The sequence below is a fragment of the Lottia gigantea genome, assembly GCF_000327385.1.
Source record: "Lottia gigantea unplaced genomic scaffold LOTGIsca_26, whole genome shotgun sequence".
NCBI lineage: Eukaryota > Metazoa > Mollusca > Gastropoda > Lottiidae > Lottia > Lottia gigantea.
The window spans coordinates 1,307,779-1,329,028 of record NW_008708797.1 but is presented as its reverse complement, the minus strand read 5'-3'; the positions used below and the strand labels follow the sequence as shown (position 1 = coordinate 1,329,028).

General features: G+C 30.8%; 2 protein-coding genes across 2 annotated transcripts; both read left to right on the top strand.

Moving 5' to 3' along the window:
* Positions 1–3,117: 3,117 nt before the first annotated feature.
* Positions 3,118–11,236, top strand: LOTGIDRAFT_188884 (hypothetical protein; the record flags this gene model as incomplete). The annotated part of the gene is made up of 7 exons (XM_009055991.1): positions 3,118–3,223; positions 4,354–4,538; positions 5,252–5,526; positions 5,813–5,941; positions 6,278–6,407; positions 9,162–9,315; positions 10,043–11,236. 7 exons carry the CDS (start codon positions 3,118–3,120, stop codon positions 10,225–10,227), a joined length of 1,164 nt encoding a protein of 387 aa, XP_009054239.1. The 3' UTR covers positions 10,228–11,236.
* A 3,644-nt stretch (positions 11,237–14,880) lies between these two features.
* Positions 14,881–17,790, top strand: LOTGIDRAFT_160800 (hypothetical protein; the record flags this gene model as incomplete). Its single annotated transcript, XM_009055990.1, has 8 exons — positions 14,881–14,989; positions 15,248–15,344; positions 15,978–16,033; positions 16,205–16,283; positions 16,416–16,420; positions 16,635–16,846; positions 17,313–17,393; positions 17,743–17,790. 8 exons carry the CDS (start codon positions 14,881–14,883, stop codon positions 17,788–17,790), a joined length of 687 nt encoding a protein of 228 aa, XP_009054238.1.
* Between the last annotated feature and the right edge of the window lie 3,460 nt (positions 17,791–21,250).

Genomic DNA, 21,250 nt, shown 5'->3' with positions numbered 1-21,250 from the left:
AGCATAGGTCGAGATAATACCTACGGATTTTGAAACCAAGGTACCCCTGTCAGTGATACAGATAGAAAAAGCGCCTTGTCGTTCGGATGGGACAATGCTACAATGCTAAATTCTCTTATTGCACACATGCTGTTGTCCGTCTGCATTATAGGTGCAGAAGAGTAGAACGTAAAACTCCATTCATTTCATTTCATGTCATTTTGTAATAAGATGTTAGGAATCTAATAATATTCTCAATATTAAACAATATATCAAATCTGATGGACGTAACCAAATATTACTACCATATATACTGTAATAAATCTTAATCAATATTGATGTTTTTGTGATAAATTGTTTTATTGAATCAGACCAGTTTCTTATTTCACATTCGGTGAAAATCCCGACATGTTCTTATGTTTTCCTCTGACCTCTAGCTTATTCGATTTGTCTTTAGTGATATCAATTTTCTTTCAAGTTTTATATTAATCTTTCTGTCACTCACTATTCACCACTAATGTCTTGTTGCCATGTAATTTAAGCCAAAACAAAGTAATGTGTATAGATGTTTTCTATCGTGTCGAAAAGATTAGAAAAGAGAATAAAATGATAGCCAACACTATTATTGTGTTTGGAAATGGACAGTTCTATTCATGGTTTAAAATAGATATTGTTATCTGATGGTGTGGGTGGGCTATTCCTAATAGAACTTTTTAATAACAATTTCAAGTGGAGATTAAGAAACATTCATGATTTTATCTGAGATCCTGATATGAATAACCGTTGTATTATTGCAAATTGTATACAGGGCCATGATAGCTACCAAAGTCACCGAAGTATTTTACGATATTTTTTCTGTGAAATGATATCCGTTTTTAAACGCACATCCAGCGTTTATCATCATATCCGGTCCACTTGAAGTTCTTTCCAACCATGAATTTAAATCATCTAAAACATTTGGTACATTTTTTGTTGTTGGATTTTGATACTGATTTGCTATTTGAACTGATATGCGTATTAAACGGGTGGAATGCCGTGGTGGTAGGAAATGGATTCCCCGTGACACAAAACCTAATTTGTTACTTTATTATAAAGAAACCTGTATTTCCCGTATAGTTTCTTCAGAGGTTTCATTCTTCATAAATAAGCATCACTTATTCAGATTCATAATGATTCTAAAGGTCAAATTAGCTGAATTCTTGCCACAAATCATTTTCAATATTCGTCAATTTGACTATCGGAAACTATCAACTGATAATAATGGCCGAAATGTAAATCAATGACATTATGTATTATATAATGAAATAAAAATAAAACAAGATTTTAATCCGACTGATTATGAACACAAACATTATCATTTATTTTACGATGAAAGAATTTTTAAGACAGCTTTCATTTTTTTTCCATTTAGCACTGTCTTGCTTGATCTGTAGCACATGAAGCCTCAGTTAATGGCCCAGTCCAAAATGCGAGACGTTTTGTCCGTGTCAGTTTGTAGTCTATTGTAAGTTAATCGAAAAAATAGGCAGGAATTGTAAAACTTAGATTTAGTTACGGACTTTAATCAGTGTATTTTCTGTTGTAAATCATATATGAGCAACTATGCATGACATATTGGGATCATTAGAAGCTTTAATTTGATGTATACCCACCATAATTATCATTAAGAAAAAAACATAAAGCTAATTATTATAATAATATCTATTATTTTAACAAATTACACCCCAGTTGACTGAAACCGTGAAGTAATTCATTATAAATACTATATACATAGATCAATGAATGGCTATCGTACACTGATATGATATTTGTATGATAGTTATAATTGGATTATTGATTTCTCAATCAAATATCACTCATTTTCTTCTGTCTTGTCTTACTTCTTATCCATTCTGTCAGTCTTAATTTGAAGACATCTTACTTGACAAATGGTTGAGTTATATCCATATTTCATTTAACATAGGAAATTATCATTGTAAATCAAATGTTAAACTACAAAAGACTAGAATGGCAAGGTGCCAGGAAATAAAATTCGTTCCTCTTGGAATGTTGATTTAATCTTTGTAATTTGTCATATTTGTATACGAAAAAGCATTCGCACACATATAAGCTACCAACTTAAGAAAAGTGCCAGAATGAATTTTGTCTGAATGAAGTATTTTATTCAAAACAATATTCTTTGGCACTTCAGTATTACAATAACTCGATTTACTCTTTCAAAAATTGATATAAATTAACATTATAAAACTAGGTATAACATATTTAAACTCAGTATAACATTATAAACCCATTATCATATTATAAAGCTGCATATAACAAAGTCAATATAATGTTTTTAAACTGAGTATATAATTTATATCAATATTTAACTCAGTATAATACAATTTAAAAGTAAATATAACATTATAAAACTCGATATAAATTAACATAACGGTTTTGTTTGAAAAGTCTCATCATCTGATACATCAATACAAAATTTGAGATGTTTTTATAACTGAAAGCTGATGGGTACAAAACTCTTAAAAATGTATAAAAGCTATATATATGTCATTATAACATATGTTTATAATAAATGTTTTTGTAAAATATTATGATAATCATCCTGTAAAGATAATAGAATTTACATTTGGTAGAAATACAAGTTTTCATAATATTTACGTTACATTATACATAATGTTAAGATATTATCAAGCCGTACATATTATATCTCAAAATCCCATCGCATATAATATTGAAAGGACAAATTCCCATTTATGGAGTATATATAGCGGTTTGTATTGCTTTCAGTCATCAATATTATGTCTTCTTTGAGAATGAGGACATCAAATATGGTCAATGCTATTGATATCCGGCCAATACAAAAAAATTAATTTGGGAACTATCCTTCACTCCCCCGACCCACCCCAAGGTAAAAACATAATGTGAGTTCTAACCATAGATTTACACTACATGGTAAATAACTACGTGGATGAAAACTGCGAGATCGAACGCGCAATCACAAAAAATGAATTATAATTTGCGTTCTTTTTAGACTGTTTTTTAAGACGTAAAGGATTCAAGGATTTCTAGATCCACTTTATAAGCAATAATATAAACTGAACCTGTTTTTGTATATTTCAGACTTTTTCCCTGTCTAATATGAGTAAAGGAGGTCGAGCAGCCTTGGCTAGAAGTAGGTCAATAGATCATCAAATAGATGAAGATCGGGAAAAGAAACAGAAAGAAGTCCAGTTATTACTCTTAGGTAATATGAAAACACGTGACTTCTCCATCAATATGTAGGTCTAATACTCGTGTATGAAAAAAACTACTTTACTAATTTACTCGCTCACCTGCTTGACAACTACTTATCATTATTATTTTACATTGAGAGTTAAGAGTTAGCTGAGAGATGAAATTCAGATATCGCTGTTCCTGCAACTTGTTTCAAAATACAGCCGTTTTGCTATGTACGGCAATGTTTGCGCCTTGCTGAACTTGATGTATATAGCTGTAAATGACGGCGATACGATCATTTCTAAAGACCCTGCACGGCCCCCTCAATTGATGTTTCCAAGAAAGGCCACTGATACCAGATTACTTTTTATTTCAAAATATTAAAATAAGTATTCCAAATAGACAAGTTCACATTGTAGCTTGCTGATATTTGCATATAATCAATTTCCAATTATTCAAAATGAAATGAAATGACTGGAGTTTTACGTCCTATTCTTCTGCACCTTGTGGGCTAATGAAGACGGGCAACGCCATGCAGGGTGCCATGAGGGAAATTTTGCCAGGACAGCGGCATTAACCTCTTTTTCGATTTCCAACTGTCGAGGTATCTTTAACGTGATCAGCCTGTAGCACACAGGGCCTCGGTTTATTGTCCCATCCGAAAGACTAGACGCTTTTTCCATGTCAGCCCCTCTTACCTGCATCACTGACAGGGGGAAACCGGGTTGAAAAATCCGAAGGTATTATCTCGACCTATGTCGGGATTGAACCCTGGACCTTCAGGTTAGCGAGCAAGCGTCTAACTCACTGAGCCACCGCGGCTCCCTCCAATTATTTAAGACTCTCGTACGCTACCACCACCTAAGAACCGAAAATAACTAACAAGGCGGGCTGCTTCTAACAAAATGCAATAAAGAATAGTTAGATCGGATTATGTTTGTCTACACGACAGCAGTTACTAAAATATATCAAGCTTGGCATGGTGACATTGTCTACGCTGGAGAATTACATTTTCAAAATCGAGATCTCCAGCTAGAAATTAGACGGTCATCCACATTATTCGGCTAAACTAGAAGAATCATACTCAATCTGAATATTACTGAAAGCTTCATACATTTTGTATGACAGAACTTCAATTTTCTATTATTGTTACTTCAGGTGGTGCTGGTTCGGGTAAAAGTACGTTCATAAAACAACTTCAACTACATTATGGTAATGGCTTCCCGGAATCAGAAAGAGAAATTTTTACCGAGCAAATTCTGAAAAATGTAACAGAGGGTTTGGTTCTTATACTTGAACAGATGGAAATTCTGGGTATTAAATTTGAAAAAGAAGAAACCGAGGTAATTCAATTTAACATTTTAAAAAGAGATAATATACCTGGATATACCCACAGACCCTCCTTTGGAGCTTACATAATAATGGCTCCTCCACAGCGTATCCGCTTTTGGGATCTTAACACCGACAGTTTTCTCTCATGAACGTGCTGCTCATCAAGCTAACAAATAATGAAATTGAACTTTATTTGGTGAGATACAAATATTTGGACAATTATACTACGTTACAAGTATTATAATATACTATGTAAAATTACACATTTATAAATTTGATTTGATTAAATGTCGAATTTATTCCTGGTGAAGTATGATTAGCCTAGAGACAATGGCACATTTGTTTGAATAATTATGATTATTTTGTCCTAGGGACAATTCAGATGACTATAAATAGCAACTCATTTCTTGTAAGCCTTCACTGATAAGGAGTGCTAGTTCACAGGTGTGAAGGTCAGTAGTTCTGAGGAGAAGGGGTTTCCTTTTCAGTTCAAAACAATGGTGGTATATTGGAAGTAATTTGGACGAAAGTATTGCACATTTCGTGAGATGCTACAGGGTTATAATTTCAGATTTACGATCTGATATTCACATTTTCATGTCGACAGCGATATTCTCCAAAGTTATGCTTTAGACCTTTTAACGCAGATGATACAGTAAGACAACCTTGTCTCAACAATCATAAAGTTTACATTGACCTCATGCGGCCATAACCTTTGTTTCAGCAACATGGTATAGAACTATCAGGAAAACATCCCAGAGTGTCTATGAAAATGATACTTAGCAAAATGGCGGAAGACGAAGAAGCCGCATTAAAGGCTCAACAAAACCGTAAAAATGCAGATTTATCTCCAACGATGGCGAAATTAAAATTATCAACACCTTATCTTAGACCTAATACTGAAATGATACTACAAATCTGGAGTGATGCTGGTGTTCAGTGTAGTTATGCCTCAAGACATAAATTTAGTCCAGAAAAACTAACACATAGCGAAGAATAGTGAGTAATTTCGGTATTTAACACACACATAGAAACAGTGCCATTCTTTGCACTTTTTGATCCATTCTGATAATTGCATTATATATACACGTATTCGTAGATAGGTAAGCTTTGACCTTAGCATTCCCAAAACTTAAACATTTATGCAATTAAATGTCTGGCAAGGTAAAAAAAACAATTCCGTTCAGTCAATTCATGAACTACCAATGAATTAAAATTATTTTGTATAGAATATTATTGTTATATTTTAGTGTTTATTTAAATCTTGTGGTGTGCTATATTTCAGTTTTCTAGAGAGTATTGATAGAATAACTAAGAAGAATTTTGTACCAACAGTACAAGATATATTATATATTCGTCAACCAACATTGGGTGTGATGGAGAATACGTTTGAAATAGACAATCTTATTTACAGGTAAGATTCCTAGTGGGGGATTAAATATTGTCCATTAGTTGTCACTTCCTTTTAATGATATACATTGACCACATTCAGTCGTGCTACCTCCCATTTTCTGAGAATTTTAGTTCGCACGATATTCTTAAACGACCAGAGAAAAAAACCTAGTCGTGTCTCTTTATAACGGCAAGAGACAAAATGAACCCAATGCATGTAGTGATAATTATATGCATGGAGAAACGTGCACTGCTGACGTGCAACTGATTTTAAATGTTTGGACTGAGAAGGTCTTGCTTGACAGTCACATTACTTAAATGAATTTGGTTAGTCACAATTACCGTAACAATATTTCAGGGTAATTGACGTAGCGGGACAGAAAAGTTTAAGAAAGAAATGGATTCATTTCTTTGAAGCAGTGACAGCTGTTATGTTCTTTGTACCACTGAGTGGTTATGATGAAGTTTTAGAAGAAGATACAACCATGGTAAGTAGATAATTATCGTACGGCGCCAGCATAGTAATAGGTGAATGTCGAAAAATCATTGTCAAACAATATAAATCCCTCAAATGTGGTTTATGCTAGGAGGTATATTAGGACCAATTTCATAGGCGTTATCAACTGTTGTGACCAACTTCCAAACACAGAAATACTCTTAGGGGCCCTCTAGATAAATTCTTTATCTGTGACAATTCATTAATGATGATTCGAATCAGGACTGCAGGACAGGAATGCTTAAGTTTGAACAAATAAAAGATTTGAGTTCGATAAAAAGCAGTTAAACCTTACTGAAGAAATAATTCTAGTTTTGGAGTCATTTTGTGTTTAGCTTCCAGTCTCAAGTCTCCACCAGGCCTTGGACTTTGGACCAGGGATGTTATAACCTAATAGATGTTTGACCTGTAAAGATGTTCATGTGTTTTATCTCTAAAGATGCTCATGTGTTTTATCTGTATTGATGCCCATGTGTTTTATCAGTAAAGATGTTCATGTGTTTTATCTGTAAAGATATTCATGTGTTTTATCTGTAAAGATGCCCATGTGTTTTATCAGTAAAGATGTTCATGTGTTTTATCTGTAAAGATGTTCATGTGTTTTATCTGTAAAGATGTTCATGTGTTTTATCGGTAAAGATGCTCATGTGTTTTATCTGTATTGATGCCCATGTGTTTTATCTGTAAAGATGTTCATGTGTTTTATCTGTAAAGATGCTCATGTGTTTTATCTGTATTGATGCTCATGTGTTTTATCTGTAAAGATGTTCATGTGTTTTATCTGTAAAGATGTTCATGTGTTTTATCTGTAAAGATGTTCATGTGTTTTATCTATATTGATGTCCATTTGTTTTAGCTGTAAAGATGTTCATGTTTTTTATCTGTAAAGATGTTAATTCTTCCTAATGTTACAGTTCCCGAATGAATATAGTTTCAAGCCATCATATTATTATGTAACATTATTCAAAATAAAAAAAAATCTTTTTCAAAAGAAATATTCAATGATGCCAAATATCTTGACTTTTTCCCTACTACTTAATGATGACAGCTGGAAATAGACAATTTTATATAGAAATCAACTGGAGATCTTGAGAACTAATTAATTTTATGGCATTCGGTTATATATACCATAAGGCAACTTTTATTATATAATTTGTCAGAAATAAATGCGATCTTCTGCACTAATAAAATTCATTTTTTACAACTGCCTGTGTGGGAAGACATGGTAATAGATTTTTAAATAGAAATTATGTTTCGAGTGAACTAATTATTGTAAAAAATATGAGACATTCTAGAAGGAAATATATTGTTTATGAGATTGAAAAAGTACAACCCACCTCTTTTCTTTTTATATAAAGTTTAATCACCTGATTAACTCTTGTCGCTTCATTTTATCTATTTAGACTATTTACAATTTGAGAACAATCCAGTTTTTATCATATATCGTTATTACATTGAGTAACCGTGTTTCGTTTTTAAGACTAGGTAAATGACCTCCTATGCTATTATATGGAGTTAAATCAATACAAGTAAACGAATATAATGGAGTTATTTTTTTTATAATATTATGATATAATATTAGAACAATGTTTCATAATTCAAATGTGGCAATTGATTATTACTATTATGATCTTTATAAGGTTACATATCCGATTTCAGTAGTGGTAACTGACCTTATACCATTATAATATAGAGCTTAATATCTCATTTCAGATGTGTTAAACGACCTTATATATCATTATAATATAGAGCTGCATATCCTATTTCAGATTAGATAAACGACCTTATATAGCATTATAATATAGAGCTACATATCATATTTCAGATGTGATAAACGACCTTGTATAGCATTATAATATAGAGCTACATATCCTATTTCAGATGTGATAAACCATCCCATATACCATTGTAATACAAAGCTCCATATCTTATTTCAGATGATATGGTAATTGACCTTATATACCATTATAATTTAGAGCTTCATATCTTTTTTCAGATGTGGAAGTGGTAAACGACCTTATCTATAGAGCTTAATATCTCATTTCAGATGTGGTAAATGACCTTATATACCATTATAATATAGAGCTAGATATCTCATTTCGGATGTGGTAAATGATCTCGTATAACATTGTAATATAGAGCTTTATATCTTATTACAGATGTGGTAAATGACCTTATATAGCGTTATGATATAGAGCTTCATATCTTATTTCAGATGTGATAAACGACCTTATATAGAACTTTATATCTTATATCAGATATGATAAACGACCTTATATAGCATTATGATATAGAGCTTCATATCTTATTTCAGATGTGATAAACGACCTTATATAGCATTATAATATAGAGCTATATATCTTATTTCAGCTGTGATAAACGGCCTTAAATACTATAAAGCTATACTATACTATATTGACTTGAAGTAAACGACTTATCCTTACGATTCATTGTCCTATAAAGATATATTCTATTGCACACAACGATATTCCCGACTTTTTTTTAAAGATGTTAATGAGCTATATCTCAAAGGAGGTAATTCAACAAAATATAAAAGTTATTTCGAAATTCATTTGAGACTACATCTATAATTTCCTATTATAGGTAAAAAAACCACCTCATTGATCATTTCTAATTTTAAGTATGGAAAAAAACGACCTCGTATACCGTTCATATTTCTCATTTTACCGGAGGTATAAGAGACGCCATATTCTATCATAATACTGAACTGAATTTCTCATTTCAGAATTGTTTACAAGACAGCTTACAGGCATTTCATGAAGTTTCTCATAATCATTATTTAGAGAAGACCGATATGATACTATTTCTTAATAAGAAAGATTTATTTGTACAGAAAGTAAAGAAATTAAGTATTAAAACATGTTTCCCTAAATATAAAGGTAAGATTAGAAATAAGATATTACATGTATTTACTCTTCTGGTATATGTCAAACTATCTGAACTTAGCTTATTGTGCCTGATCATTATATAGCCTTGTGGATGTATTCTGAATGTACATATAACAGAAAATACCATATGACCTTGTGCACGTATGCTGAATGCCGTATAGCCTTGTGCATGTTTTGTGAATGTACATGTAACAAAAAGGTCATATATATAGCCATGTGTCTGTATGCTGGATGTACATAAACAGTACCATATAGCCTTGTAGATTTATGCTGGATGTATGTAAACAGAAAGTACAATGTATCTGTATGCTTGATGTACATGTTACAGAAAGTACCATATAGCCTTGTGCAATAATCAGTATGCTGGATGTACATAAACAGTACCACATAGCATTGTACATTTATGTTGGATGTATGTAAACAGAAAGTACCATGTGCCTGTATGCTTGATGTACACGTTACAGAAAGTACCATATGACCTTAAGTGCATGTGTACTGACTGTTCATGCAATATTAAGTTATGTGGTATTGAAGTTTCATAGGCATAAATTTTTCCTCGAAACTGAAATTCAAGCAAAAACTTTATCATCCACACACCAACCGAAGAAAAAAAGAAAAGAAGCAATCATAAACATATATGAAATGTATTCGTTATATTTTGACCAGCAAGTTTTTTATAACTTTCCAGACTGTTACATTTAACGTGTTGTTTTTTCAGGGGAGAATACTCCAGAAGCCTGTTTGAAATATATCAAAGATCAGTTTATTCAACATAAACCAGGACATAAACAAGTGTATATACACGTATCTTGCGCTGTAGATGTTAAAATGATGAAAGATATATTAAGTAGTGTTATTGACATCGTTGTTGAAATCAATCTGAGAAGAGCGGGAAATTTGTAGGATTATTCTTCTTTTGTAGTCACGAACATTTTTACTGTATAACTTATATAAGTGTTAAATATGATATGAATTCGTAAGGGCTTGATGATTGGTCTACACCAACCTAAGTAATGTTATTGCCTTGATTAGATTGAGGTTTTAAGAAACGAGTATATCTAGGATGGATTAAAAAAAAATTTTTTTCTCTAAAGAATATCAGTTATTTCTGCGTTATATCGTAACTGTTATGGGGTTATTTTATGTATTGTTGACTATTTAGACAGATTTCCAGATACAACTAGCGATTGATTTTACTTGTATTGTTGGATTATATATGCTGATATATTAAGTTTGTTAGGAGGATGCTCGCCTTTAATGAGATTGGATAACGACCCTGATATTTGATGTATTTCCAGGGGGTATTATTTCATCATAATTTGTTTAGTTTTAACCTAGGTATGCGGTTAATTCAATTAATGAACACGATAAGAGCAAAAGTAAGTCCAATTAAGGACATGAACATGTATATTCTACGTTGGCATTAGCGTCAGACATTGGGTTTCTCAATTTTCCAACATTTTTATCCATTACTTTCGCAATGTTCTGATTGTATCTGTTTATTTTATGTATGTTCATTAGTTACATGAAGCCTTAAAACAGGTGGACAAATACCATAAATATGTAAACTATTTCGAATATTTATTATCTCATTATTGACAGTAAATGTTATAATGGATATATGCCAGGTAATCTAAAATAAACACTAATCTTTCAAGAACTATTTTGCCTGCGATGCAAATAGAAAAGTATAAATCTTCAAGATTTAACCAGTCATATTTTAGGTATGAATCATTTTGAAGAATGTTTTGATTTAATTTTTGAAGAGTTTTATAGATATCTCATAAAACCATTGTTAATGGATGTATCAATACGAATACTTTTTTCCAAGTATAACCTCTTTCACTATGTCACAGTAGCATTATATATTTTAGTATAATACGGCCAGATAAAGATATCATAGCACACCTAGAATCGACTCAATTTTTGATATGAAAAGAATCGAATTACCACTTACACGACCTGCCTACCTGCTAACTAAGACAAGCTATGCTTAAAAGATTTTTAATTAAAACTTACGTATATTTCTTGTTACTTTTTGACAGAAAATACATAAATGTTATATGCTTTATTTATGCCAAAACAACTTGATATTTTAGCATAATATCCATCATAGCTGCACATTAAAAGGCCAATAACATCCCGGAAAGTGACGACAATCTAACTGGCACGGCGTAACTTTCGGTGGTACCTTTTTTGTTGAAGTGCATGAGAACTGTCAATCAGATTTTAATGCCGAAAAGTAATATGGATGCTGATTCTAACGGCTGGTAAAGCAGATATTTAGATGACTGAATCCCTTTAGTATATTTCGTCATATATGGTATGTAAATACAAGACAAGAGAATGTTTTCATTGATATAATATGTAGTACGTTTGAATGTGTTTTTAGTCTGAGCAATATTATATTATATAATTATTGTTACAATAACTAAATATTTTCAGTGATCGCTCGCTCAATACATCAATTGTAGAGCAATATAGAAATAATATAACAGAACTTTAATATTTAAATACCTTTAATACCTCTACAATCGATGTATCAAGCACTACTTTGAAAATATTTTGTTATTGCAGAAATATTTCTATAATAATTGTTATATTTATTTATTATGTGTAAATCGAATAATAATTGTTATAATTTATTTAGTATATGTATATAAATATTGAATTAACTGAGAAAAAAAATAACCCTAATTGATCAAGTTGACCGTAATAGATCGCAGTTACTCGTAGTTGATGAATGTTATATCTTATGTCGACTGCGCTAGATGCGTTGAGAAGCTTTGAATTATCGCCTTTGATCTTGAATGTATATCATGCTATAACTCCATCGACCAATGTTTCAAGTAAGGTTTCATGCCAAGAAAGTCACTTTTTCATAAGACATAAATAATGAGTTGCGTTCAGTATTCATGATCACTGTCATTCGTGTAACAGAACCAATTGCACGATTAAAATCTTAAGGCTATATATGCGATAAATACGTCAGTGTGGGGATAAAGTTCTCAAAAAAGTACGATACCAGAAAATATTAATGGCAAACATCGCCATATAATAGGCGTGTTTCTTGGCCTGCGAATCTCCCATCAAAAGACACAGCTATAGCTGAAGTTGCAAAAGAAAAATCACAGGTAGAGCTATTTGGTTTGAATCATACAAGAAATAAAGTTTTGAAATAATTTGACAATTATTATTTATTACGTGTGTTGAACTATTTGTATATATAAATATTATGGTTATACATATTATTGTAAATAAACATGTTTAATTACGTCATACGGCATTAATTTAATCACTACCAAAACCACAATGAACATGGCAAAGCATACATATCACTATAGGCCTATCTATAATTATGCCAGATGTTCCCTTCCATTGTAAAGTATGTTGTAAATTGCCCTGGACCCCATATGGCTTACAAGATACCATGAATTGAATATTGGAAACTGAAAATAAACTGTAAAACTTGATATACCAGCCAATCCAATGAAAAAATGTTCCTCTGTTCTGTTCAGGAAACAGAGTCTAGCCTCATCATAAATACTTTATGATATAATATAAATTCGCGCCAAACTCGAATTTTTATAATTGGTGATGGAAGAATCCCACTTTAATCTACAAATCACCAATTTTCAGCAAAATCAAATTTGTGACGGAGAAACAATTGCATTTATACGCATTCTGATTTTCCCGTTGAAGGTAATGAAGGGGCACCTGCTCAGTGGTATAAGGGAGATAAATCTAATTTATCGTGGAGTTAATTTTAACCAATCAAAGCCTTCCATTATTGATAATGTAGCAAACATGGCGGCTGTCATTGAATGTGATTTGCAGTCGAGATTTTATTTTGTTGGAAATTCCAATTCTTGAATAATTTCTTCCATTTTATGTAAATTTTATAATTGATTTTAAGTAAGTATGATATTTTATGTTAGATGTATCAACAATTGGGGTTTGGGTTCTCATAGAGATTGGCCAGACACAGAAAGTTATTGTTGAAAATGTCAACAAAACAAATGAGATATGACTCTACTTACAACACTGTCTCCAGTCAAATGACTTTGAGCAGATAATGGACCTTGATCTTGTAGGTTTATCAACATTACTGTAGCGAATCAATGTGTAATCAATAATCATTCTCTTGAAATCCAAAGAATTCATAGTTGTGTCATCCAGTTCCTTATTTATTTCTTGAAAAAAAACACAAATAACATGCACTATATGATACACTCGATCAGATGTCAGTGATTCCTGCAATTCGTCTTAAACTAAGAGTTTGGTGATGCAAAATAAGCTTAATCACATAGGCCTTTTGCGATTAGTGGCGTCATCGAACACATACTCTCTATCTACAATGATTTCTGAATTGAATTTTGCCAATCATTTTTGATTGAATTGAAAATTTGAACTACCGGTACCGGTACTGGAAAATTTATTATTTGTAAACGTGATTTTACATAGGGGAATTTTCAGTCCAAAAAGTGAGTCATTTTCACATGAATTTTTTGTCACCTGAGGAAAGTCTGTCTATTTTAAAAGTAAAAATACTGAACCTTATATTTCTATTGACCCCAAGACATTCTTAGACAAATGGTATACAATTGAAAAGTGGAATATTTATAAAGTGACAAAAAAATATCAATTCAAAGCTCAGTGTAGTCAGAGTAGTTTTTGGAAGAATTGCAGCAACCACAAACGTCTGATTACAAATTGGAATGGTGAAAATTGATGCTTTCAGTGTCCCAGATACACATTCAAAATTAGAAAACCTCTTTAAGTCAATAACGTCTAAGTTAAGTAGAAAGTGAAATAAGAGCTACCAAGCTACTCTTATTTCACTTTCTATTTAACTTAGCTATCATAGGCTTCCTACAAAAACTAGGCTAATTTATTAATTATTGTTTATACTAGTGTGCAGTACTTAAGGCAAGTACCTCTCAGTTGCAAGCATACAACAGTGTTGTGACAAACTGACATGAAATGATTAGGCAGTTATTAAACCATATTAAATTACTAAGCATTTCCTTTTGGGAGAGATTCAATGCCTTGAAAATATATTGTATTTGATTCTCAGACATCATTGTGTACAGATGGCCTTACAAGTTTCTTAACTAATTTCTGCATGACTTGTGGATATTAAGATCAAAATAAAATCAAAATTTTTAGCTTAAACCAGATTTAAGAACATCTGAATTTAAAGGGTCAGATTCGTTATTCATTTGACCAAGCATAAAGGGAATTCTTTAGCTTATCTAGTCAGTAATAGTGTTCACAGCTCGAATAATCTGCGCTAGAAAGTAAAAAAAGGCAACACGCCTTTTCTTAAGACTCTGTATTGAATAGAAAGACACTATAAAAATAGATAGTGAAATTCCTAGTTTGAGGTATATTTGGAAGAATTAGACCATTTTTAAACATTTCTAGTACTTCTGAAGGCTATTTGTACACATTCAACCCCCAATATAACAAACTTGTTCCTTTATTGTGTATTCAGCAGTTAGTTAATTAAATGTTTTACAATTTTTTACAGATGTGGTTAAATTTTAGCACAAAATGATGGAACGTAAAATAAGATTACGGACTGTCAATGCAGAAATAACATGTTCTTTATGTAAAGGATATTTGATTGATGCTACCACAATAACAGAATGTTTACATACTTGTAAGTACATGTATTTTAGGCTCTCATTTCATCAAAGGTATTAACTCTTTGACATATGGTATATTCTATGAAGTATAAAAATTCAACTAAATGATCACACATAAAATGGCTGCTTTGTTGGCAACATGTCCAGTCTGTGGCAATATGCAAGGATGTGACATTCAAATATAATACATGTATACAATATTTTTCTAATCAGTTACCAAATTTATTCCATGCTTTTCTCAATGTTTTATCTGATTAACTTTTATATTGCAGTTTGTAAAAGCTGTATTGTCAAATTTCTAGAAGAAAATACAACATGTCCCAAATGCAAGGAGGTTATACATCAGAGTTATCCTTTAAACTATATCAGGTATTTTAATGACCATTTCTATAGATTCTTAATTTACAATATTCAGATTTGAAGATGTTCAGGATGTCTTGTAAAGATGTGGTAGTGCAAATATATTTATGTATGCATGATATAATTCAAAACTTAAATGTTAACAGTCAGAGTTACATTGTATTCATCACTACTTATATAATGTCTGGTTATGCACAGGCATTTTTCTGGACTATATTAATACAATGATTTGAACAAAAGCAAATAAGTTTTTAGGCTTGGGGTATGTTAATAATCAGTGGAATGTTTTGGAGCTTCAAGTACACACAACTGACCCTTTTAAGCCAAATTAACTGTCTAACCTTACCTTAGTCACATAAAAAAAAATTTTTTTTTTAGCTAAGCCAATCAGTAATAGTGTCCACAGCTCACCATTGAAATTTGAACCTTCAAATCCATGTGTTTCCAGAATTATCCACTTTTGAAACACTGCCATATTTACAAAAGACATCTATAGAAATATAAGTGAACTTTCTAGTTTGAGATATTATGTGATTTTTGTACAATTGTAATACTTCTGAAGACTATTTACATATATTCATCCAATGTGACAATATTTAGTTTTAATTTTAATTTATTTATTGATTTCTTCTTTTTTCATAGTTTTGATAGAACCATGCAAGATATTGTTTACAAATTAGTTCCTAATTTACAAGAAAGTAAGTCATGATAATCTACTTTATCACTTTATTGATATAGAGGTAAACCTGATGTCTAAAAATTAGAAAAGTTCCTCTATAGCACTACCCTATATAAATGTATAGAAACATTTCTATCATTTGTTTGTATGTTTGTCTTCAATAGTTTAAATTCCATATTTATTTTTATAGAGGAATATAAAAGACAGGTAGAGTTTTGTAAAAAGAAAGGAATTCCATTTCCACAAAATAATACAACAGAATCAAGTAAGTATATTTGTCCTTGAATCAAGAGGTACTAAATGGTATATTCTATTCTTCAGTTCCATATGTGTTGTAAAGGGATGGTTTTGTTCTTGAATAACATTTGCAAAACTAATGGCATTGAAAATAATTTTCCTAGATCATGTATAGTTTCTGCTTATGCCATTCTGATTGCCTGTCTTAGATCAATGCATCTACAACAAAAAGAATTCAAGCTGAATGTTTTTGGATATGTTGAAAGTTTTTCTAGAATTATAGTAGCCATAGACATGAGAAGCATCATAAACGTATGGAATATGACTGTCAGTCCAAATTTATAATAAAATTCATGCTTCACTATCATTGTGTTATATTGTAGATGAACCAAGCAGTAATAATACTGAACCTCAATCAAATGAAGATAAAGACTATCATAGAAGTGATGAACAAGTTAATGTGTGTTTAGAGTGTAAAGGACAATTAAAAACTTTAAAAAGAAAATTTTTACGCTTATCATCTCATGCAACAATATCACAGTTAAAAAAGTTCATAGCTTTAAAAATATACAATAATCAATCAAAATACAAAGATGTAAGTTGACACATTTCACTTTAATCTTAATCAGAAACTGTTGTAGGCTCGTGAGTAAGATACTAGTTTGCTGTTCAGGAGTTTCCTAGTTTCCTCTTAGTAGTAATACCAATTGAAGAGACTACCTTGCCCATACAACCTGCTTTCTCTGTTCTGCCATAAATCAAGCTGCATGCTCATTTTTATGAAAGAAATTTTTGATTATCAAATCCTTCTATTCTGAGAGTATGTTTAGCCTTTCTACACAACTGAAGACTTATTTTACAAGAGGAATGTTATTGTCAAACTTTCTTCTGGACTTAACCAGAAAATTGACAACATGGTGACTGAGTTCATAGTAATGACCAACCAATTCTTAAATTCTCTAGTAGAAAAATGTGATGTTCAAAGGTAAAATGAAGACATCATAAAAATATTTTTGTAATTGTCTCAAATTTGATGAGAATCTGTAATTTAATTGTTGCAGGTTGATATTTTATGCAATGAAGAAATATTAGGTAAAGATCACACGTTAAAATTTGTACAAGTCACAAGATGGAGAAGTAAGGTATGTATCTGTATATTAGTTTTATGGGCCTATTTGAAATTTTTTCTTGTGATCTGATCAGCCTTTATTTCACTCTTGCTGATGAAAAGTCCAGAGAGAACAATTCATATCAAATATTTTGATGAATCGTTTATCTCACTTAGAAAGTAAAGTTGCATTCTTGTGACAACCAGTCTAGTCTTTATTTGAAAAAGTTGTATATGTTATCACCTCTTCCCTTGTTCAAAACTGTTTTAGTGTGTTCAGATTTACACCCTTTTCACCAAATATCAAATAAAGATAGTTTGGACTAATTTTACTGAAGTTAATATAATTGTATATGAAGAAGAATTTCATGTTTTTATTTCAGGATACTCCATTATTACTACACTATAGACCTCAGATTACAAGTTTATGACATAGGGTCGACATTCTTAATTACTGCTCAATTTATTTATAAATATTAAATAATAATTAACAGGGTTACATCCAATCAAATGTCAAATGCAGATTAAGTTTTTAAAAGCAATGCTGCATTTCTGCTGTAAAGCTAGTCTGAAACTTGCTGACTTCAATGGATTTTTGTGTATCAAGGACACTGATAACATCTTCAATCTTCAAGCAAAAGTCTGTGGTTTCTGCAATTCCGCTAATTCTAAGTGTTTGATGACGTCAGTAATTGCAAAGGACCTTATGTGATAAAGCATAACACTTAATTTAAGTGGAATAGCAGGAACTACAGACATCCTGCTGAAATTTGGAAGAGTGCAAATTATTTGCTATCAGTGTCACATCAAAAGTTTAGAAAACCTCTTTACAATCCCTTTAATATCTGGCCTCTAACAGTTTCTATTTGCTCAGATGATGGATGAAAATCTATTGTACACTAGAGGATTATACCAGAGACTAGTTGATAGTCATCAATTTTCAAAATACTCTCATGGAACTATTTAAAAGTTTAGTTTATTTATCAGGAGATGAAATGAAGGTATTAATGTGGCTTCCATTCAATGATACAGGAATTATGTAGTAATAATAGCAATAATGTTAATACTTGCAATGAAATGATCTAAGAATGAAATTATTTTTGGTCCTGAAGGATTGAGAGTAGGTTTTCAACATCAAGCCCTTGAGATAACTGTTTCATATTCTTGTCATGCAAAATCTAATTACAATACTCTGACAAAACTAATATCTTGATAATTTTGTTGCATTTAACGAAACATGAGGTTTAAAATCACTTTCATGTTTTGATAAATCTTATAGGTTAGAAAAGAAATCAGCATCCATTGCAAATATCAAGGACTAGATGTCATTTTGCAATTCTTCAGAACCGTTGATGGATTATCTGTGAATAAAGATTATTAGGTTTACATGATGTTTTAATGGTTTTACAGATGTGTAAAATAAAAATTACATACACTTTTTATGCTAAAACACACAATTATAAAACTGAAGTGAATAATCAAATGATCAGGATTTATTGTTTCAAAATGTTTTCAAATGTCATTTTTTGTGTGGGCAACAAAACTCAGGATTAAATTGTAAAGAAAATTCATTGTGTGTCTTTGTAAGATTTTAAAAACAGTTTCAATTTTTATTTGAATTTTAAGAGGGCATTTGTTAAATTGTACACACATACAAAGGGCATAGTATCAAAACCAAAAGGGCATCCAAGGGTATAAAATGAATTGTTGAAATTATTACAAATAGGTAATCATGGACAGATTTACTTGCCATTAACATTGTATTTGTATCATCATTAGTGCTAAGTAAATTTTTATTGATATGAATAACGAATATTTACAACATATTTGTGTTTTCTTTTAAATAAATTTTTGTTTTTGTTTCGCTAGGCAATGTAATGATTTATTACGTGCAAGTGGCAAATAAATTCATTAAACATGAGTGCATCTTTGAAATAAATAGTAATCTTCAAGAATTCATTTCAAAATTTCAACGTAATATTCTTTTCTTATTCTATGGTTATTTTCTTTACCTTAAACACGTTATTTTTTTTAATTATCCACTTAGAATTAATTAGAGAAACAAAGAAATGATTGTCTAATTTTTTTTCCAAATATAATTTATTGTTTGTAGATACACTAAAGAAACATATATTAAAAAATGAATTTCTATCAATAAGACCAGTATGTCCATGAGGTTTTATTATTGATATAAGAGATGTATGTAATTTTACATTTTCTATACAATGTGTTTTTATAATAATGTTATATTATGTATATATAGGGTAGAAATATTAGCTGTTTTGTTAATAAAAAATACATCATTATAGCAGCTTTTTTTCTTCAAATTTTTGTTCTGGAAATGATTGTTGTATTAACTGTTGGCTGAAGTGTTGTCTACACTCTGAAAGTTTTAATTCATATTTTATATTCCAGTGATAAGAGTGAGATACTTGCTGGTTTCCTTTAATAGGAAGAAAAATAAGATTTGGCAATGCCTTTTATTTAAAAAATTCCATTGCAAAGTGATATGTGCCTATGCCTGTAATTATTTTATCAACAAGATCAGTCCAATGATATCATTACTATTATGAATCTGATATTTCAATTAACATAATAATAATTGGTAGCCTGCCAGGCAAGGTAATATCACCCACTGGCAGCTGTCAAAAATGATAAAACAGGCGATATGCTGGATTTTTCTACAAAATATTTCACGAAATTTCGCACGTTTTTCCAAAGTGAAGGGCAATAAGTCAAAAACCGTTCAACAAAATATCGTCAAATTCAACCTTGACCAAGATCTCATTCATATACATTATCACATAAAGTTTCATTAAAATCATTTGAAAACTGTAGTCTCTATTGTGTTCACAAGAATTGTCGACGGAGAGGGGCGATGGCATTATACGTCCACATTTCAATGTGGGCGTATAAAACTACAATTTAAAGACAACAGGTTAAATACAGAAGTTTCTTGAACAAGTTAACATTTTAATTCATATAACAGGTGATATACAAATATTATACAATAAAGACAAAAAATTATTAGTTCAAAAACAGATCCTTGTTAATATAGTTAAATAATCAACTTACTTCATGTATTATATTATTACATGTATTTATAATAAGCTACATTATAATATTTCATGATAAGATATATTTTACACTAACAATAGTTTTATTATATTCCTTGTTAAAATTGTTAATTATGATAAACTAATAACATAATAAAACAGTTATATAGTCAGAAAATATTCACACCTAGAGTTTTTAAATTTACAAATAACTTCTATTGTCTGCATTACCACTTTATGGGATATATTAACCAACAGAAAGTATTGTAACAAAAGCATCATCTTTTGGGAGAATAGATTCATAGATCAGAATAGCTTCACAATCTCATAAAGAATCAATTAGAATTCCACTTCAACGATATGTCCATTGTATTAAGTCACTTGTAATGAGCAGGCAGTGGAATTATATAGAAGACCAGTGTATTGTCTTTCTTGAGAGATCACACATAATATTGCACATCAGTTGATATCTATTATTTCAATAATGATTCACCATTGTGTTAATTTTGTTTTGTTCACAATGTTTGATTATGTATTATACAAATTTGCCCTATTTGAAATGTCAGATGAAAATAAACAATCAATTAACCATTCACAAAAATCAGGTAAAATCATAACTTGATGCTGTCTCAGAATCTTTAAAACGGTAGAATAATATCATTGGTGTTTCCTGAATTAAAATTAAACATAACTGATACATACGTAGTAAGGTTTGGCTTTAAGTCAATAAAACAAGTTAACACAATTTTAGTTAAAAAACAATTAAAGTTGTACTCTTCTGATCCTAATTTGGTTTATTAAAGTATTGAACCATGGAATTTCTGTATATCATGGA